Raw genomic sequence first — 22,736 nt, 5'->3', positions numbered from 1 at the left:
TACCTGCCTTTTACCTTTATCAAAGGTAGGCTTGTCCAAACAGGCAGTAGTAAGGAGGACCACACTGCGAGATTGAGGTGGGTGAGGCCTAGCTGCGGGCCTCTGTCTTGGTGGGATGTACCTCAACGGAGCTGTCACTCAACCATCTGCCCAGCCTTAGACGGTGGCATCCTTGATAACACACCCTTAGCTTCAAATAGCACTTTTTCATGCTCTTGGTGTAAGAATGAACTTCGTGTCTGTTCTCAGTAGTTGAGAGCTTTAAAATATAAACTGGGGAAGACGAGGCAGGAGAGACCTATCTGTCCACAGGGCACCACTAGGAGATTATAAGGGTTTCAGCCACACCCAGTGACCTGATCCACCATGAAAGATGTAAACCATCTCTGACCCCGGCCATCACAGCAGTGCCTTTAACGGTAGTGCTTGGGCTTCAGTGCAGAAAGTGGTGGGCGGTTATGATAAGTACCAGCTCACTCCACATCACCCTGCCCTGGGATGTCTGGGTCAGCCAGATGCTGGAAAAGAAACTGGGACAAGTTGCGATCCATGACCTCCTGCTTGAGTAAGACCTGGCTCTCGCACTATGGCACGTGCTGCCATCGGAGGGAAGTTGTTAAACACTAACGAGGCCAGTATGTTCTTTCAACAGAAGGGCCACCGCTCTGAAGTCACACAAGTTTATGAAACTCGTAAGTGAACTTGAGAGCTGCCAGTGACCACCATGTAGTCTCTCAATGGCTGATGCAGTGCGGGATCTCCAGGCAGCCGTGTGGGCTTCAGTGTTCAGCCCCATTTCTGGTGAAGTACAAAACGATACCCAAGCACTGAAGCTGCAGTCCAAAAGCATTTACAAGTCCATGAAATAAGGATTCGTAGACAATGGACCCAGTCAAGTGAGTTTATTGAAACGTGGAAGATTCAGTGTTCCAAAATACATGTTATCACAACAGCCGACACGTGTTCTGTCACCATCCATGACGTTTCCAAGGCTACAAGTGCAATTAGCAGTAATGGATTCCAAAAAAAACGATCCACACGCCTAGGCCTGGAATTATGATGGAAAGCTTGAGGCACGGAAGGTAAACGTCGGCTGTCACGCCTGTAGCGGAGCCCATATAATTGGTGTTTCTGAGAATTATTGGATTGCTAATTTTAATTGACAAGGGCGAAGCGAATGGCCCATTCGTGAAACCTGCCCAATATGAAACTCTCCTCAGGGACACAGTTTAGTGCAGGGGGGCCCAGGTTTCTCACTGCCCCTCGCTGGCAGTGAAGTCTTTTCAGCACCTCGCCAACTAAGAAATTCTGCCTGCTCTTGCAGAGGTGTCTCATCGGGGTGTTTGGGGCTGGTTAGAAGTTAAGAATAACTTTGAAGATATACAAATGGTTTTTCTAGGAATGTTGTGTTTTCACAGCTGGTTCAATGCCAGTTTCAAATCCACTGCATCCCCCCTATTAGTGATGTGAAATTGATTCTCGGCACTTACAAGAGCTGTTCATGCTGTGTTCGCCTTCCTGGGTCTCCCCAAATGATGCTATGTATACCTTTCATCCCTTACACCAAAGGAGGTTTGTACTGAACGCCACACTTCATCTTATCGTATTTCCTGACTGGGAAGCCGAAGAACCTCCCAAATAGTAAGGCATGCCGAGTATTGGTCTCTGAGGATAGTCTCAGGCCCACAACTGGACTTTTAAGACTCTTGCCAATCTTCAACAAGGCAAGTACTCTTGTGTTCATTATCCACTTTTAAAAGTTGACCACCAGCTGCTTTTGCCCTGGGCGCTGGTCAGACATAGATTTAAAAGTACAGATGCCTTCCCTTTCCCATCCCATGATGGGAGAGTACATGTCCCCTGTATTTTACTGTCTTCCCACTACACTTTACTGAGTTTGAGCTGAGTTCCTTGGGCATCAGATTGTTTGAAGACTTCCACAGTTGCCTTCTTTCCTTTTGAGTTAACCTTTAAAGGAATTATGAAGCTTCAAACATGTGGACATTTATAACAGGATGCTTAGTTTTGGGCACATGTATAAATAAGGCTTTGTGTTCATCTTCTAAAAATCCTGCCTCCTAGTTTTTCTGGATGTGAGTGTGTAATACATACATTGGATTTCGGTGAAACCTAATATGTGCCACTGTTGTATCTTTAGAGTGTGTTCAGTGTCTCATAAGACACTTTCTGATTCTGCAGCTCTTCGCTCCCCCTTGTGTGAACCTTTGTTAAATATCCTCCAGGACAAAACAGTGCAGGGAGTGTTCTAGTCTGACCGACAAGTGCTTCAGCCTGTATGAAGCCTGCAGTCTTTACCCACGTGATAAGCCATTTATAAATGATGAAGGCTTTTGTTTGTGACACTGGGCAAGTCTTTAGTGCTGCTTTATCAGTCCTTTCCTTTCAGTACCTTGGCACCGAAGGCTAGCTGCAGCAGCCCAGACTGATCTTGCTTAATGTGACTCTTTCCCAGGGTTTTAATAAATGCCCTCTGCTGTCCCTGCGGTGTGAAGAGGGGGCAACACTTCACGGGGCCTGTATTCTTTAGGGATCCACATTCAGCCCGAGGTCAATGAATATCTGTGAGATGGAGACGGGGGGGGGGGCTCACCACATTTTGCAGTGGGTCTCCATCAGTTTGCGTTGTGCCACTGCTCTCCCCAGGTAACTATCTCCAGAGGTTGTCAGAAAGTGGAAACGTTGGCTTTGACAGTGCTTGTTGTGGGTTGGCCCTTAAAGCATTTTTAGGTCTGGGTTTTGACCATGTAACTGTCAAATTGATCTGATACAATGTATGTAGTGGGTTTTCGGTCTGCCCTTTTCAACCATTGGTTTTCTTCAGCATCATCCTCGTTCATCATTGGCCTGAGATTGTCACTTGTGTCTTGGCTCAGCCCAGTGGAGTATTCATCTCTTGACTAGTGCTGCTTGTGTATGTATCCCTCCACCTCCACTGCATGAGGGACTACTTTACAACTAAAACTCTCTATCCACTCCTGCTGGGTCCCGTCCATAATCTCAATCAGTTCCTCATCTGTTTCTTTCTACCCCTTCTGTTTTCTCGATGCCCCCCTTGCTTACTCTTCCTTGCTGCTGCTTCTCAGTTTATAATTGCTGCTGGCACCAGGTATTTTTTCCTCCATTTCATAGAAAATAAAGGTGTGGTTTACCAAGTGCTCCCTTGCCTTCTGTATCGCCCTCTTTTTGTTTAGTTTCTATGACAACTTCTTTTGAAATACAAAGGAGTATAGTGAAAACACCCCAGCCACCCAACCTTCTATTCGAAATGGGACCAAAAATAGGTCTGTATCAGACAAGGGAGTCTTCAATACAGTCTGTCTTTTGTTTTGTCTTCCTTTAATCTGCTTATACTGCATGCTTTAGCACATTAAGCCCAGACCTATTGGCTTTCATAAAGCTTGTTTTCCTGAATGGCCACTGTTCTTACTAGCCCCTCTCTGGAGACAGGTCATGATTGCTATGAAAGAGAGCAGCAGACAACTGGGCCTGCGATCGGATTTTAATATTTCCACTGATTTCATAGGGTGTCCAATAGCTGCAGATGGTGCCCAGCCAGCAATCTCGGTATCAAGTCCAGCTGGCCAGTGCTGTCAGGGCCCCATAACTCTGATCTGCGTGTTGTAAAAGGAATATTTGTAATTAAATTCTTACATCAGTCCTGTCTACTCGCAAGTAAAGTAGGTTGATGCACACAACCTTAATATCTTACTACCAGCTTCCTGTATGCGTTCTTGTTCAGAGTGAAGTATAGCTAATGTAAAGTTGTCAAGATTCCAGAAAAGGTCTCGGTTTCGTTCCATAAGCTATATTTCAGCAATATTTTGTGTATTTCGACCCACATCTTAAAATGTAAAAAAGTCTTGTGGGGTACACAAATGCACATAGCATAACTTTTTTGTTTTTCTAACATTTGTGTGGGTCTTGTGCTTTCAGAGTGGAAAGGATTTATTTTATTAAATACTGTGCTTGCTTGGGTTGCCTTCCATTATCCTCATTGACAGATTCTTGGATGTTAACTGGTTTCAAAACATTTGCACTCTAAAAATGTACTCTTATGGATATATCTCACCATAGATTACATACATTAGAATACTCCCATGGTACCAGACTAGATCGAGAAACTGTGCTCCTGCACGTTGCTAGGTAACTCTGTGGCACCGGAAGTGATGAAGCCGAGCTGCATGTAAACACGACTCTGAGTTTCTGCTCCCTCCCACATTGATCGGGAGCTCCGCTTCCAGTTTTGTCCGCCTTCTTATGACTTCTAGAAATGAACTCCAACTGTGCTAGAGAATGTTGTCCCCACCCAAAACTACAGGTATCAAACCATACCACGACTGAAGAAAACAGATGTCAGTCACAGACTGATATTCTTCCTGCATCAGAGTGAACTTCAGGAAAGCACCTCATTCTGCTGTAAGATGTGTGAATGTTACTATCCAAGGGTGTTATTGAAAGGGCACATGACTCCTAAAGAGGACTTTAGATTTTCTTGTGATGGAGAACTGGGGGTCTCAGACCTATTTTGGACCCTCCACCTCAAAATGCCTTTCTGTGGAAGGACAAATTCAAAATGCTCACATAGACCCGGCTCATTCTGCTCTGGATCTGAACAACTGGATGGTGTCCACCCTGCAGGACGGAATTTGTCAAATGCTTGTCCTGCAGTCCCACAGACGTTACTTGCAGTTGAGGTTAGGCCAGTAATATTTTCAGTTTGTTCTACTCCTATCTGACTAGCATCATTCCGGTGTTCACGGAAGTGATGGTGGTGGTTGCTACCCACCTTCAGAAGTTGGGATACCAGTTTTCTCCCACCTCAGTAATTGGCTGTTCAAGGCAGGCTGAACCCAGTCAGTGGTGACATGAGCATCTGTGCTTCAGGAGGATCTTATATCACAGGAAATGGACAGTGTCCTCCACCCACATCTGCACAATCTTTACCTACACGCGTGATGATTGAGTGGTGGCTACTTATTGTGTTTGATCTGCCGCCTGAGGTGGTGAATTTTATCCTTGCTACGAGCCCTTCCATAATCCATTAATGCCATGTGCTAGGACACATTTGTGGGTTATGTTGCTTGGAAAATTGGCCATTTACAAGTAAAGTTGTCTGATGTTCATTTATTTGTTTTATCTTTTACTAGCATTGCCTTGCAGTGGTCACTGTTAAAGGGTTTGAGAGCCATTTCTCATCTCTACATTTTCCTGATCAACCTTCCTTGTTTAAGTCACTTGTTGTTGTGATTCATTAAAGGTTGTACACTTGTTCCCTCCCGAGCTGTTTGTGATGCCACAGTGAGAACTTAACTTGGTCTTGCTGTTTCCCATGTGCATGCTTGTCTTGTTGAGCTGATGCTCAGTTCCTCGCTGATTTTGAAGACTTCATCACTGAGATTACATCAGCTTGTCACATGAGTGAGCTCCACGCTGCTTCAGTGCAATGACCTTTCATCCCCTTTTTTTTCCTGGATAATGTTGGTGTTGAGGACTTGGGCGTCATTTTTGCTGAAAGTTGTGACTCTTTCACGTTGCGTAATCCTATCACGCTGCCAGCATTCTTTGGTCCTACTCATCCTTTGAAAGAAGAGAGGATTTATCGGCTTGACGACAAAGACTTTAAGCGTTTACAGTGATTGTACCAATAAACACTGTGTGGACAATCCGCTTTTTGTGGGGTTCTCTCAGGCAAAGAAAGGAAATGTATGTGCAGAAGTGGGCCCTTTTGAGGTAGATAGTCCTTTGCATCGAGATCTACTATGGTCTGGCCAAAAATCAATCCCTGAAAGGTTTGAGAGCAAATTCCACCAGTGCTAAGACTACTACCACTGCTTTGGCTGCTGGAGTGCCTGTCCTTGGCATCTGCCAGGCTGCAGTGTTGGTGCATTTGTTCATGAAGTACTACTGCCTTGACAGCTAGGTGTGGCGGGAAGGGCATTTTGCCAGCTTGATTCTGCCGGACTTCAGTCTGAGTCCACTCTGCAGACCCTCTACGTGAGGAGCTACTGCTTTGCTATCTACTGTAGGTTGAAGGATCCATGACTAGGAGTATACATCAGTTACTTACCTTCAGTAATGCTCTTTCTGGTGAATACTTACTGCAGATTCCTCACTGCCCTTGTGGCCTCTTTAATATCTAAAAATCTCCCAGGCTAATACTCAACATACTAGCACGAGCATTTAAAAAAAAAAAAAAAGTTTGTATTCTGTACAACAGATTGATAACCTGAACAAGAACACCCCCTCTCCTCAACTGCAATCATGTCAGATTATTGAAGCAAGATTACAGTATCACTACATAAACTTTCTTCTAGGAATCTGACCTCTCCCCTCCCCCCCCCCCTACACCTTTGGCACCCACTCAACCCACAGTGACACCTCCTTCAGTGCAAACACCCTGTTCATCAGCAAGGTGGCTGATCCCCATACCTAGTCTTCTATGCTGTCTCATCTGTCAAGTTAATTTATGGATCCCAAATTTTGATGGTTTTTTTGGGACCACGCCCTCGCTTTATAGATCTGTTCCTCTGCGTGCTTGCACCAGTCCATGTTGGCTTCCCATCTGCCCGCCGCCTGGACTAGTACCAACAGCTGTTTGAGGGCATGCTTGAAAGGGAAAACAAAGAACTGATGTCAGCCTGCAGGTGTGGCGCTTGTATGCAGCTCCACTGTCACTTCTGGGGCAACAAGGGGCCATCCACGGAGCTCCACGACACCACCTAGCAGCGAGTGGCAGCACTGCGAAGAAGTGTCTAGGTCCAGTATGGCTCCTGGGGAGTATTGTAAGGTGAGGAATCTGCATTTAGATAGAGTATACACCAGAAAGAGTGTTACCAAAGGAAAGTAACTTGTTCATCTCTCCTTATTCTCTTCCTCAGTCACTCCCAATAAGTGCATGAATATTACTCCCTCATTAGAAGGCATTTGTGCAGTTCAGAAATTGTTACATGTCTCAATCTGTAACCCTTTGTAAAGGCACCAGTGTTACTGTCTTAAGGTTCCTCAGCTCACGTGTACCCCTAACATGTGCTCCACTAAATTGTCAACAGTGGATCACTAACTGGAATTTTGAGTCTGTTCCGCACTGTGACCAACTAGCAGCTATCTCAATATTCATTCTGTAGCAAAATAGACTTTTGTACTCCTGCACAGAGAAGACTGTAGGCTGTGTTTTACATCTTATGGAAAGCTGTGAAAATCCCCTACTGGTGCATTTGAAGAGATTGTGATAGCTACTGGTGTCAAGTCATTTCAAGTATTTTTAAGTTCCTAGGTTACATTGACATGGGGTCTGAACCCAACTATTATGTCGGCACCAAAAAAAAAGTTAAATTCACCAGTTATATGTAACCAAATAAAGTACAACTTGCTTAGCTGTGATGCACTGCTAATGACCTCAGTGATGACATACAAAATGTAGAGTGGTGCAAGTTACACTTCTCAGTTACGTATTACTGGTGAATATCTTTATTTTTTATTTTTGTTTCAAAACTTGTTATTTTTTTACTAGAAGATCTGTGTAACTCCACTTTAAGTTGAATTTGTTTTCTGTGTATATATATGTGTGTGTGTGTGTGTGTGTGTGTGTATATATATATATATATATATATATATATATATATATATATATATATATATACAGCTGCAATTAGTGCTGTCATTAATGTTGGCATCCTGGTCAAATATTCTGTAGTGCTGTTTTTATTTATCTGTGATTACCGCTTACCCAACTATTGATTGAACAGAATGTGGCACTGGAGATCTGAAGTGACCATGATGACTCATGACTCAGCTATCAACGCTGCCTAATATGAAAAGTGCCCTTAAACTTCCGCCAACTTTTCAGATCCCCATCCAGGCACGACCAGTCCTCTTAGATAGTGGGCAAGAAGAGCTGGGGTCGGTTGGGCAGTTGCTAGGGTCCCAAGGACACAAGGGCCTGAGGCCAGCTGAAGTCCTTCGTGCAGCCATGTCTGGAAGCTGGTCCTTCAGCAGTTATACACGTGCGGTAGGAGAGGCTGCTCGGTCCTACAGGCATCTTATGTTTGTCTCAGTAGAACAATCTACCTGTGAAGCCTGTTCCTTAGGTGATTGTGATCCACTGGGCCATGATTGAATGAAGTGATAATTCAGTCATTCCTATCCTGAAAATAATCCGTGTGCCTTGACTACAAGGAGCTTCCTATTTCATTAAAAGCTGCCAATGATGTAACTTTCATGACTATTATTTTAAACTATTGTCTTTATTTTTTAATCTGTATTTTTCGTGTTAGAAAAAGCACACCCAGTCAGTATTCTGAAAACGTAACGCTTGGACTTTGGCAAAGCTAATTGCATAATATTAATGTCCTGCACAGAGAAGAAAGGAGAAAATTGTTGATTGGCTAGAGCATGTTCCCAGTCCATGGTTACAGTTAGGTAGTCGAGCTTTGATTGGATCTTGTATATTGAATGGAAGTGTTCTGGTTGGTCAGACGGTGCTTACGTGTTTTCTTTTCCTTCTCCCGCTGTAGAAGTTTCGAGCGGACATGCCGGGTGCCAGCAGTGCCTTCATTCCCACCATTAATGCCATAACCACAAGCCAGGAACTGCAGTGGATGGTGCAGCCCACTGTGATCACCTCCATGTCGAGCCCCTACTCCCGCTCGCACCCCTACAGCCACGCCATGCCCGGCTTGTCCTCTGTGACTGGGCACACGGCGCTGCAGCGGCCCGGCGTCATCAAGACCATCGGCAGCACAGTGGGTCGGAGGAGGAGAGATGAACAGGTAATGTGGAGTGGGAGCCCTCAGCGCTTCCTTTCATGCACTAACTACTCTTGACTTGTGGTTTCCATCTATTATACACCAAACTTGGGAGACCCAAACTCCTGTTAACACTCTTCGCACATCCTTGTGCACCGGGGCCCTTAACGCATCCCTGCAGTGCTGCCATGTCATTGGTCCCGTCTAAAGGCCAACCAGCCTAGCACTACTCAGCTTGGGGCACTCCATAACTTCAGCTTGCTACAGGCAGAGGTGGCCCTAGGTATTATTTTTTTTTCTGAAATAGTTGCAACATTTGTCCTTCCTAGCAGTCAGAAATTGTAACTGTTTTATTCCTATTGGAATGTCTTGTCAGTCTCGGTCACAAAAAAGGAATATTTTTATGAGACCTAAAGCAGTGGTTCCCAACCTGTGGTCTGGGGACCCCTGGGGGTCCGCAAAGCCTCTTCAGGGGGTCCGCGACTGCTTAGAAAATGAAATAACAGATTACATCCCCAGCTTTCAGTAATGACTCTATAGGGGGTCCCTGGATTCCAATAATGATTCAGTGGGGGCCCCTGGGTTCCAGTAATGATAAAGTGGGGGCCCACAGAATTCGAAAGGTTGGAAACCACTGTCCTAAAGTAAACCTGTGAATTTCTTGAAACTAGTCTTTTTGTAGTGCCAGACTCAGCCTGGAGATGCTTGGACATCTACATAAATTGCAGATTACGCAGCACTAGATTGAGAGCTTGGACGCGCTTGTTTGCTGTTAGGACATTGGAGAGTTTTTTTCCTCCTTCATATGTACCACATTTTGAATGCAAAAATACCCCTTTCTCCGCCTACTCTGAAAATATGAGGGCAGGTAACTGGCTGAGGCTTTTTGCACATCCGCCCAGAATCCTGCAATGTCATACCTTGATGGGTATTCGTCACGTTCGTCTGCCCCTCCCACAAGAAATGTTTATACCGCTAATACGCAGTACTGGCATATTTCATACAGTCATAAGTTGCTCGTTCTGTGATTCCGATTGTTTTCCCCTACATATAAAACTTTCAAAGCTTGCATATGAAACCCTACAGCGTCTCTTGCTTCAAGCTGAATGGTCTTTTGTGGTTGCTAGAACCAGGAGACTTCACACCACTCACAATGTTTCTAAATTTCTTTTTTCTCTTGATTGTTTTTCACATTACCATAAAATGCTCGAAATGATTTTCTTTTTCTGTTACATAAAATATTTACTTGGTTCTGCAAGACTCCCACAAAAGTGGGAGAGGAACCAGTTGAGTGTGTGGAAGAAATCACAGGAGTGGTGGGCGAGGAGAGAATGCTGGAGAAAAGTGAAGACTCCGAAAGGGAGCCATTGCCCTTGCATTGCAGCTGCAAAGAGTTTCACCGCAGTGTTGCAATATTATAAGGACACATAGGGTTAGGCGTAATTAAACAAATCAGCAGATGTGTGCAGTGGACACCCCCTGAGTTTTGTTTCGTAAGTATTCTAAAACTACTTTCTGGAATTGACCTTGAGGAAAACTACAATGTCTACAGCTGCATGACGTTGCTGACAAGGTTTCAGTTGAAAACCCCTTCGCTTTCAAAGAAGTCTTACCACACGCTGGCGCTGCAGTGACCGCACACCGCGGAGCGGGCTGGCCGCTTGTGCAATCCTTTATCTGCTCAGGAGCAGGACTCTCCTTCCCTGTCCTTGGTAGCATGTTCATGTTCCTCTTGCTCAATCTGGCTTCCTGTTCCTTCCTCGCTCTCTCTGCTTTCGCTTCTTCTGTGCAACTGCTAAAAAAAAAAAAAAAAACAAGTGACAATAGGCTCAGATTTTTTTTTTCTTTTTTTTTTTTCTTGTGTAGCTCTCACCTGAAGAGGAGGAAAAACGCAGAGTCCGACGAGAGCGGAACAAACTGGCTGCCGCGAAGTGTCGCAATCGCCGCCGAGAACTGACAGATAAACTCCAGGCAGTACGTACGGCGCACATATACTCTCCAGGCCACAGAAGCCCATACTGGACGTGTCGGAATTATAGACCTGTAGCATTTAATACTGGCAGGGGAACACAATAGCCTTATAGCCCACCACAGCTGAGGGCTACTCTGGTTGTTAATGGCCCTGAACCAGGCCCTATGCGAGAGAGAAGGCCTTTAAGAACCGCAATAGCCCGAGCTAGAAGCGCTATAAGGCTATTAGAACATTCAACCCACCAATGGTAGAATGTTCTGAATTAAAAAAGAATAAACAGAGACAAATATTGGAATGTTGGAGCCAGAAGGTGGACACTGGCCATTGTTAGTCCTGGGCCACTGCATTGTCTCCATTGGAGCTCACAACATTCCTGTGTTCTAATAACCATTAACTTGATGTGGGTAGTAATGGTTTGCTTGGGTGTATTATAGGTTTTGGGGCCAGTGCCTTGCTGGGTTTATGGCTGTTTCACATTCCTCTTCATTAGCAACCTCAAATGTAACAACATGCCTTTGAAGCTGTGTTGTGCAGGACACCTTCCATGCTGCATCTCCTCTCTGGCGGGTGCACAAGAACCTCAAAACCCCCCCCTTGCAGCACCTGTTTAGGGTTGTGTAAGGGAGATCCTGCCAGCTGTGAGAGGCATCCCAGAGTTGTCCCTAGAGATAAGACATAGTGGATAGTCCAGTTGCCTGGCCCATCAAGAGCAGGAATCATTCACCACATAGATCTCCAAAGCATTGCTGACTTCACCCTCAAGGTCAAGAATGCTTTTGTATCTAGAATGGTAATGAAATAGACCCCTGCACCCCTACCGTGTGTCCCCTCACGACCTTTGCTCGCTCTGAATGCACCTCATCTTAGAGGTGAGCTCACTGTAGGAGGGGAGGGTGGGTAAGAGGAGGGGAGAGGTGCATGTGGGGCAGTGGATGGGACAAGATGCACCACTGGTTTCTTTTAGTAGTCACATGTGGAGTGTAGATGCTGTTTGTAGCCAAGGATGAGGGTCCAGCACTGCACATTCTTCTGACGGTCTCCTGAGCTGCCCTATGAGACTAACTTATTACTGAGCAATATTGTCTCTTCTGATGTGAACAGACCTGGCAGGATCACCCCCTCCCCAGAAGTCACAAACATTTGCACAGACTTGGTTGGTACCATAAGGTGCCGCAGCATCAACTGCAACACAGATCTGCGATGCAACATGGTAACGTTTGTTCCCACCTGTCCCCCCACCCCACAAAAAACACACTGCTAAAATACCAAGTTAAAATTTATTTAATCTGGGTCACCCCTTCTTAGATATCTCTGTATTTTTTTTGTTTTGCAGTAGGAGTATACTTCTTCCACATTCAGCACTTTAGAAACCATTAAAGGGTGTTTTAACAGTCTTACTAAATAATTCAACCCCAGTGCACTTGTCAACAATTTAACCTAATTCTAATATCACGGAATTGGTGTAGTTATTCCCCTCTGTCTGAATCTGCAAGCTGGTAATTCACAATGGGAAACAGCATCAATCTTCCAGCAGTACAATTTCCTGTGGAACCTAAAATGGGAAGGCATGTCCAGGGATGTGGAATTCCTATTGCCCGACGCCCGGCACATCTTGTTTGGGGTCAAGGGCAACAAGTTTTTATGTTTACTTTGTCCTTGGGACAAGTAGGCCCAACCCTCTGCAGCACAAACCCTTTGGCTGCCTGTTTACAGAGAGTGGAACTCTCTGCAGTTGAGGTAATGTGTTTCCAAAAGATAATGCTGTTCGAACTTGTATTTATGGTTCATTATTTGAAATCCTTCATTATTAGGGTGAGTGCTGTAATTAAATGTTTTAAGGTCACACTTCACTACTGATGTTGGTTCCAGTACAAAAAAAAAAAACGTGTATACACGTTTGAAAAGTTTAGGCTATGAGGCTAAGTATAATGCTCCCAGAATGCTCTCTGATTAGATGCAAATGAAGTGTCATTTAGTAAAATGTGTTGGTGCATGCTAGTATTTCCCAAAAATATTTCTAATGGAAAATCAGTGTAACCATTTTCAACACGATTATGGCAAGCATGAAAATAAACAAACACTGACAAAGCCAACTGATCGGACATATTTTTATAAGTCTTTTAGTTTCATCAATGCGTGTCTTGTTTTGACATGGCTTTTGTAACACTTTATTGTTGTGGGAGCTATCAGGCCCTCAACACTATCAAACACTGGCAAAAAAAAAAAAAACGTTTTTGAACTCTAAAAGCACACGTTGCCACCAGTGGCATAACAAAGGCCCCGCAGCCGCCCTCCAGGGGGCCCCTTCAGCACAGCACCTGCCCTGAGTGAGTCTGGAGAGGGGGCTCCTCCATGTTCTTTGCAAAGGGGCACCCTCCAGTTTCGTTACGTCATTGATTGCCACTGTAGTTCCTGACACTGAACAAAACTACTTTGTGTGCCAATATGCTCCTTGTGGAAGAGCAGAATGCGATCGCTCACAGTAAAGCCAGCCGAAAGAGAGAGAAATAGAAGTTTAATAAAAACAAAATGTTTTGTTAACACCAGACCTAATTAGGGACCAAGACCCACATGTAGGTAGCTTTTTGCATGTCGCAAACAGCGACTTTAGCTGTTTGCAGCGTGCAAAAAGCACATTGCGATGCACAAACCCAGTTTTGCCATTCGGTAACCTGGTTACCGAATCGCAAAACGGGTTTGCGACTATTAATTAGGAAGGGGTGTTCCCTTCCTAATTGCGACTCGCAGTGCAATGTAGGATTGTTTTGTGACCGCGAACGCGGGCGCAAACCAATCGCAGTTTTCACCCATTTCGAATGGGTGCTAACACTTTAGCTATCCCATTGTGAATGTCACTGTAAACATTTTTTCAGAGCAGGCAGTGGTCCTGCGGAACACTGCCTGCTCTGAAAAAATGAAACGAAAACGTTTCATTTTTCGTTTTTGTAATGCATCTCGTTTTCCTTTAAGGAAAACGGACTGCATTACAAAAAAAAAAAAACAGCTTTATTCAAAAGCAGTCACAGACATGGTGGTCTGCTGTCTCCAGCAGGCCACCATCCCTGTGAGGGCCGCCATTCGCAAGGGGGTCGCAAATTGCGACCCACCTCATGATTATTCATGAGGTGGGCATTTGCGAAGCCCTTGCGAATCACCGATGGTGCCATCCTACATTCGGATTTGCGACTCGCAAATTGCGAGTCTGACTCGTAATTTGCGGGTCTCAAATCTGAACCTACTGACATGTGGCCCCAAATTCTTAAAGAAAGTCACAAAAGTGCACCCATGGTATATGTCGTACCCCTATAAAATATTTGTGAACTGTATTTTAGCATGGGTAAATACGATGTGTAGATTTGCTCATTTGAAAATCTATTGAGCATTTGCAAGTTCATTTTCCCTCCAGCCACTTTCTTCCCAACCCTGGAAGAAGTTCTAATTCTGCCATTGTCAGGAGTAAATGTCCAACCTTTCTTATTATGGGAAAATATTCGGGAGAAGCTGGTGAAAATCTTTAAAACATGCAGGTTAGTAGGTTTGCAGACTCAAAGGCATTTCAGCCCTGGAACTATTGCTTACTGCTTCCTCCAGCCCCAGTATGCAGATCTGCAGAAAGGTGGAAAATAAGGAAATGGCTACAGTAGGGATTGAAACTGCAAGTATTCAAGCCCTACTAAGGTAGTAGCCCTGGCATAATCAGAGAGGCTATTATCAGAGCTCTTACATAATGAGATTGCTGCCATAATTTGTCGCCACACTACATGGCACCAAAGGGACAACTAGATCTTTTTACAGGACAAGTAGATTTGAGAAGCAACCTGTCCCCTGGACAAGTAGATATTTTAATAAATGCCACACCCCTGCATCATGTCTTCTATGATCCCTCCCATACCTTTTTCCCCCCTGCACGGGATTGCAAGAAGACTGGCATGGTGGACCATGGCTGCATACATTAAGCAAATGCCAAATTTGAAGCAGATATAATTTTTTTGGATCAAATTTATAGTCAAAATAAACAATGCATTTACAATGGGAAGTGGTGACTACCTCCCAGAAACCATCAAATCCATCTCAACCGTCCACAAAATGTATTTTATTTTCCTAAAAATCTAAGGGTGTTGCAAGTACGTTTGCGATAAAGCCTTTCTGTCGAACATTTTCCCAATTGTTCATTTACCTGTATCAGCAGCAGAAAGTACTTGGCGCACAGTAGTAGGGAATGCTCCCTTGTGCCCGCTTATTGGAACGGAGTCTTCGAAGAGAAGTTGTTGCTTTGTGTTCCTGTAAAAAGTTATTTATACGAGGAACCTCTGTTTATTTATTTATCTTCCTAGCAAAGTTTCGACTGCATGGCTTCTCCAGGTCACACATTGGTGAAAAATAGGGGTGGAGGGAATAATGGGTGTCTTTGCGCTTGTGCATGAGCAGACAGGTGGCAGGACGGGCACAAACTGAGGGGGCAAGAGGAACCTCTGTAGTACAGCCTGAAGTCTGTGTGACGAGATATATTGCAATATACATAGATATAAACTTATATTCAAGACAAAAGTTGTTACATTGTGTTTGTGATCTTTCCCTGTTTAAATTATATTTCCTCCTCATTTCACAGGAAACGGAGAAGCTTGAGGAAGAGAAATCTGTGCTTCAGAAGGAGATTGCAGATCTGCAGAAGGAGAAGGATAAACTGGAATTCATGCTTGTTGCTCACACGCCGGTTTGCAAAATCAGCCCAGAGGAGAGGAGGACGTCTCCTCCACAGCCTCTCCACACGGTGCGGACCCCAGCAATCGGCGGCGTGGTGATCAAAGAAGAACCTCAGGAGCAAGCCATCCTGTCCTCTGTAATTGACAAGGCCCCAAGATCTGTCATCAAACCCATCAGCATCGCTGCTGGTTACTTTGGAGAAGAGCCGCTGAACACTCCGGTTGTGGTGACCTCCACGCCGCCGGACACACCCAGCACTTCGAACTTTGTGTTTACGTACCCCAGTGGACTGGAGCAGGATTCTCCCATGTCCTCCTCCGAGTCATGTTCCAAAGCGCACCGCCGGAGTAGCAGCAGCGGTGGAGGCGGCGGCGACCAATCTTCGGACTCTTTGAACTCCCCCACCCTTCTGGCACTATAACCAGCACCGGCGCCCTTGAGCAAGGAGGGAAACCCCGGAACGGTTTCTGAGCACAAGGAAGCATTGCTGTACAGCGCAGGATGAAGCGCAGCTCCTCTGAGTGGGCTGCCGGGAATGAGCTGAAAATAGGAAGTGTGCAAGGGATCGAGTCCCAAAGACAAGCCGAGAACACTGAGAGGAAAAGCCATTTCTAGAACTGGATCCGAATCGAACACCGTTAATTACTTGACTTGGATATACTTTAGAGCTGGAGAACAAACTCAAGACCAGCCACACATTCCTTGCAATATGTCGTTTCTTACCTTGTGGTTGGCACTGTTAGTGGTTCTTAAACACTCTGATTGGTGGCTTTAGGCTTCCACTGTCTGCATTGACATTTCCCCTAGCGTCTCTGCTGTCAATTCTTTGTTCATTGGTGTTATGGTGGTATGCTGCTTGGCTTAGGGAATGACGGTTATTTTTTTTATTTTGTTGCTTTTGGACAAGCAAAGATAGTTTCAGTATTTGTTCAAGGTACGGAAAGGCAACACACAGCCAAAAATAAGTTCTTAAGGAAGAGGGTATTTCAATGAAAAACATTGATTCGTCTTAGGGTAAGTTCTAAAGAGTTTGCCATTTTGTGGCTTGCAGCACATGGTTTGGGGACAATTTATAAACAATAAAAGACAACTACAGGTTTCTTGAATGTTCTAAAAATGAAACCCTCTATCTTCATGGAGGAGTTTATTAATAGGTAGCACACAGAAATCACAATCTAAGCACAAGCAAAAGCTCTTCTGGTCTGGGAACAGCAGGGCTCCATCTGTGAGTGTGTGGACCCCCGGTTTCGATAATCTCTGCTGGTGATGGCTGAAATGCCATGCAGTTGATATATGTGGAACCACAGTGGTGCATAACTTTATCGGAGGATACGCTGATATTATGCATCAGTGCGTGACTGCACGGGTCCATGGTGATATGACATTTACTCAGTGGTTGTTGCAAAGATCTGCAAAATCCTAAAAAGAACAGGTTCTTGGGCGCTTTTGACAATCAGGTCGTGATTTTATTTTTTTGAACAATCGTGTTGCGCATTCTGCCCTATTACCTGTTATATTCCACTTGTGGCTTGAATGAGGAAATTGCTATGTTCGTCTGTTATGGTGCGAGCAATCATTGTACTCTTTTGGTCACTGGGAGACCAAAGTCACAATAATAGTCTTAATAATTACCAGCAGAGAGGTTACTGAACGAAGTTTGGAGAAAGTTGAAAGAAAAATGCACCACTGATCAGGTCTTTAGTTAAAACCACTCGCAATATGAATTTATTGTTCTTTTTTCAATGGTGTAGACCCCAGTGCAGCTCAAGATGTATTTTATTGCTCAGTTTTTTCAATCCTTAACCTTACTCAATTATTTTTCATGTGGTAACAGTGAGTGATTGAATCTGTACAATTACTTATCCTTACACAATTACACATATGACCCCTTAAATGTGTATTTTTCATTCCTTTTTTTTTTATACACCACAAAGCTGTTTCAAAGGGTATTGTTGACAATATATAAACATGGGAGCTGGTGGACTAGGAAGGCTTGTAAGACGGTAACATGAAAGATGGTGGATTTTCACGCTTCCGCAGAGGAGCTACTTGCAGTCTCCAAAAGCAGACCACCATCCTGGCATCAGTGTGTCTCCATGTTAAGCCCTGTACCACAGGTGCGTACAGGAAACTGCAGGTCCGTGTGCCATCATGTGCCCTTGAGCACTACTACATTTGATATTGACTAAGTGAGTGCCTTCTTTTGGTCCATAAAGTAGTGTTATTGCATCACTTTCCACGCTGTAAGACCACTTTGCACAATTCAGGACACACACCAGACATACCATGTTTTAGACTTGGTTATCCTACCATGAAATTGGTTAGTCAGTGGGCTTAACTCTCCTGGGCCCGGGTGCCACTTCACCTGCTGCACTATTGATAGCTACAACCGCTGGGGAGTAGATCACTTTAGCCTGCGTAGAGCAGGACCCAATTGCATCGTTCTGTGTTGATGAGATCGTGAGTTCTGATCAGCACAGCTAGAACAATGCACTGTTCTTTTTTTGAGGCTTTAAAACTTTCCATTACACATCATATTTTGTATTCTCAAAACAGCCTGGAGAATATCTTGTGTTTGAGGGGGAAAAAAAACTGTTTTCCATTTTGGTTGACAAAGTGCAGCGAAATCTGAAGTTCGTAAACGTCAAAAGAATGAAATAAACTGAGCAAGCTGGAAGCTGCCCCATAACTTATGCAATCACTTCTCTTGTGATTAAGGCAGGTGAAAGGCGCAGGCCTATTTGGCAAGCCATAACTGTGCTATCGAGCATGCTGTTAAAATGCAGTAGGATATGACTGGGTGACAGAAATTGGACTGTAGAGTTCTGGCTTATTGCTGTGGTTTAAAATTTAAATAGCTTGGAGACAGTGACGTTCACATTGTAATTCAAATACACGTCCCTCCCGATTGATGAAGTTAAGCACACCCTGGGTGCCAGCTTTTATTCCAGATCCACAAACATCAGTCATTTACCATATTTATACTTTTTTAGCGCCGCTTTTGCGTCAAAAAATGGCGCAAATGCGGCGCTAAAAAAGTATAAATATGGGCCTTAAACTCTTATCGTGACTTGTACCATAGACAGATTTCCAAGAGTGGCAGGATTGCTGGTCGAGCAGATCTGCCTACGTTCAGGCTGTGTGCCTCCCAGAATGGACCCTTCTAGAAAAGGTCTATTTAGGGAATCGCCAAGCTTTATCTGAGAAGGTGCCCACCCAGAACGCGTCGTGTCAGACTGCTGTCATCAGTGGGAGTAAATATGTGGGACAGTGGAGGAAACTCCATTAAAGTTGGCCAGGGTATATGATGAGAGGTTTTTCCACAGGGGCAACTTTAAATTACTTTTCCATATGCTTAAGATATGGATCTATATGTTGCCATATATGCAAATGGTGCACATAGGTTGACAGTCGCAGGATTACACCGAAAGGTTTTTGAAAAGTTAGAAATGTCCTGCAAAAGTAGATGTAATGCTACATGTGTACATTCCCACCTCTCTTTTGTGACTCGTACTCTGTGTTAACTTGGGCTCATCCTTTTCACCCGGTGCCTCTCCTCGAAACTCCAAACATCGAGAGCAGGTCAGGTGCATTGAGCACCATGCATGAACCTGGCATTCTCCATCAACTGGGAGCATTCGGTAACCTCATTAAACTAACTAGTTTTCCTCAGTCATGGGTGACTGAGGCATCCAATTTTGCTCCAGTTTGAGCACTGCAAATCCCATTTGTGGATGGAGGTGAAAAGTGGTGTTAGGCCATAGGCCCACAAAGCGGTTTGAGCATTTTCTCTACCAGTTTTACCACACCTCACTCCATCTGTACGGACGAGGACCAGAGCTGCCTAAATACATCATATTGAACCCACGTGCTATAGTCTTCTTTCATGTGAAGGTAGCTGGGATTTCCCCCTCTATCCGACTGGTTGGATGTGGTGTGTTGAGGAGCCATTACAAGCGGGAAGTTTATCCTGATAGGGCTGGTACCCGGGATTAACAGGCTCGTCTGGATTACAAGCCCGCTGGGAACACTGCAGGGTTGGAATGTTTCACGTAGGGATAAAATGCAGAATTTGGTACGGACACTCGGCTGGTGGTCCACACCTCTCCCATCCTAAAATTACCATTACCTGTACCATTTTCAGTTCCGAAGGGTCATGGCAGGGCAGAATACATAGTGGCCTGCTTGTAATGGGGCCACGTGTTCTACTGCATAAAACCTGGAAAACAGTCCTCAACTCCTGCCCTATGTAATTAAGTGATTGATTTCTGTTTATTTCAGGCTTCTGCAGTTGGTATGGATCTAAAATAGGAAGTTGCTCTTTCTCTCCGATTGTCGAGAGATGTGCAGCATCTCACCAGCTCCCATGTTGCAGTTGCTCAAGCTGCGGTTCATCGTTCAGGCATATTGTGCTCTACAATTTTCCCAACAATGACATTGAGCTTTTCATCGCCTGCTCCCCAGGTCTCCCTCAAACAACGTTGTGCCTTATGGACACTGTGGCAGCCATGTTGAAAGTGAGCATAGCCGACTGCAGTCATTGTGGGTCGCTATGACAAGTCACAGCTGTCGGTCACATCTACACTCTGGTTTCTGGTTTGTAATGTAAACAAGGCCTCAACTTGATTTGTATTAAGATTGGCTAGATGCATTATGAGAAAATGCAGGCAAAATGTTAACCCCCTCAGATTACCGGATTATTTAATTTGCATACAGTCTTTTGACAATGAAATATGTGGACTAGGTGAGTAAAGGAACAGGCACAGAGTTGTGTACTCTGTACATGGATAAGTGTTGGTGTGTCCAATTTTCTCCTTCGAAGGCCAAAGCCATGTTAGATTTGAAAGATAACCACTGACAAATTATCCTTTTGGTTCACTGTATGTTTCTTCTGTAGTATCCCAGAAATCTGGATGGCTTTGTCCTTTGTGAACCAACTGCTCTTCCCTCGGGTGATGCCAATATATCCATGGTCAGGGTATATAAAATGTTAATTTTGCTGGTTTCCACTTTTGAGTTCTTCTTTCTCATTAGTTTTGGACCCACCCCCTAACAAAACGCCTTCTCGAGAAAGAAAGAACAAAAAAACCTACATTTACTAATGTATAGCTGGATCTCAGCACTGTCACAACAAAGAATCATTCCACGTGGACATTGGAGAGCAATTTCCGAAAGGTTTCTTATACGTTCTACAGAATATCTTGCATCTTATTTATTTAAAATGTTTACATCTGTGTGTACTATTTTTTTCCATGACTCAAATCGTAAACAAAAGCATTATAAATACCACCATGTTTGTCTACATTACTTTGCAAGTCTGTCTTTAAATTGCTGAAAGTTATTCTTGAGAGACACTGACTCGCTGCGTTGCTGGTGTCCAGTCTAAAGGGCACACGGTCCAGCAAACCGAACCAGACCAATGAAATTGGCTGCCTTTCAGCTTTTGGCTACACAAGTTGATCTAAAAATATACTTGATATTTAAATAAAATGTGGCAATTGTGCAGATCCAAGGTATCCCTTTATTTCATTGGTGAAGTAATGCATTGTTTGTGTACATAGTGATGTATTTGTTCAGATACCATTTTTAGCGATTGTTCACAAGTACCTTGGGTAATGAAGATCATCAGCATTGCCTTTGTCAGAGTCTTAAAGTATTTTCTGGTGTCAAGTATTTAACTAGGTTTCAGAGCACTGTTCTTTCTTTTTTTTACAGTTGTTTAGATTAATTCCTGTCAAGATATTACTTGAGTGGGAACACTCCTCTTTGCTCAACTTTTTTGTATGTTCTAGTCTGTATAGGCTGCGTAAAGATGTATACATGTTAGAATAATCTCTGGGATACCATTTAAAAGGGCCCTCATTTTTTGTTTTAAGGGATAACCTTTGTACAGCAATATCGCCATCTTGTGGCCAATAAATAAGCCTTTAGAATTATTTTTTAAGTAATGACCATGCAAAGCAACATGAACTTTCTTTTTATTGGTTATATTTTGGCCCAACCAAGATTGAGATCAGGATTGAGTAATTTTTTGTTTGCTGTTTTACTGAAATACAGGCCTACAGTATTTGCACTAAAAAGCTTGTTAGTAAAAGCTTGCTGCTATGAAAGAAAGAACATACATTTTTTGCTTCTACACTTCTAATTGATTCCAATTTTGTAGAATAAATAAAATTAATTTAGATAAAAATGCACTTTTTATATTTTCTTCGATTTGAGTTCTTCATAGTTCTTATTTGGGATGGTTTCAGAACTGTGCAGTGTTGAATCATGATGGTGTGTAAATTTGACACCTGTTGTCCAAATTAGATAGACACTGGGCTGTTTGTGTGTATTCAAATTCCACAATGTTTCCTTTCTATTGTTGAGCTATTAAATGTTTCCTTTTTATAACAATGGCTTGTGGAATGAACATTTTTTTCAAAAAGCAATCCTTTTAATGTTTTTTTTTCTTTTTCGTCTACTCAATTTTTTTTGGATGAAGAAAACATTTATTATAATAGTTTCACTTGTACTTAGGTATACAATATAATATTCCATATAACCTTAAGATAAGATTACTTTTTCTAATGGGAAAAAGGTGAGAATTGAGAGGATCATGGGAAGATGAAGAAAAAGGTCAGGTCCAAGATGAAAATATAGTAGAATTCGAAATTAGGTGTGAAGAGAAGACCTCGGTAAGAGATTACTAAATTACAACATATTTAATTGTTTGTTGAAGTCTGAAATTAAAAGACTTGTACCTTGATTAACACAAAGTAGATTCTAGCAGCTAAAAAACAATTTGGAAAAATATATCCAACAAGATGGTATCGCCTTCAATGCAGTCACAATAAGGAGATCCAATACATTAGGCATATTAGTAGGACTATCAGAATTGGGAGATAGAGGCTGAAGATATTAGACAAGATAAATGGTAGATCAATACTCAATGTTTGGAACATTTAGATCAAACTAAACAAAATGATTTTTCATACTATTAAATAACATATGACTCATAGAGCCATTGTCATTAGCTCAAGATCAACAAAGAGAAGAACCAGAATGATCAAACTTATTAGTGTAAACTGGAGTAAGTGTAGCTTTATTATAAATGGAAAAAAAGCTATCTGGTAATGTTGGTTGCTTTGGATGTTTAAATAGTTTCAACCGTAATCCAACCTTCAACTGGCTGTGAAACATTCAAATAGTCTTCACATAAGAATTCAATGGTAGTTATAGCTGTTATCGAATCAGACAAATACATTTTTATACATAAGGACATCTTAAGAAGCAGGTAACTGATATTTCTCCTG

At 43.3% G+C, this 22,736-nt stretch overlaps 1 protein-coding gene across 2 annotated transcripts in view; it reads left to right on the top strand.

Moving 5' to 3' along the window:
* FOSL2 (FOS like 2, AP-1 transcription factor subunit) overlaps positions 1 to 21,837 on the top strand; it is a 43,233-nt gene extending 21,396 nt beyond the window's left edge. For both annotated transcript variants that reach the window (XM_069236216.1, XM_069236217.1), the window contains exons 2-4: positions 8,535 to 8,789; positions 10,632 to 10,739; positions 15,347 to 21,837. In XM_069236216.1, the coding sequence (XP_069092317.1) occupies positions 8,535 to 8,789; positions 10,632 to 10,739; positions 15,347 to 15,862 (879 nt within the window). In that variant the 3' untranslated portion in view covers positions 15,863 to 21,837. The remainder of the gene's footprint in view (positions 1 to 8,534; positions 8,790 to 10,631; positions 10,740 to 15,346) is intronic.
* Positions 21,838 to 22,736: the final 899 nt, after the last annotated feature.

Source organism: Pleurodeles waltl, chromosome 5, assembly GCF_031143425.1.
Source record: "Pleurodeles waltl isolate 20211129_DDA chromosome 5, aPleWal1.hap1.20221129, whole genome shotgun sequence".
NCBI lineage: Eukaryota > Metazoa > Chordata > Amphibia > Caudata > Salamandridae > Pleurodeles > Pleurodeles waltl.
Note: the sequence above shows the minus strand (reverse complement) of the source record. Positions and strands in the feature narration are given on the sequence as shown.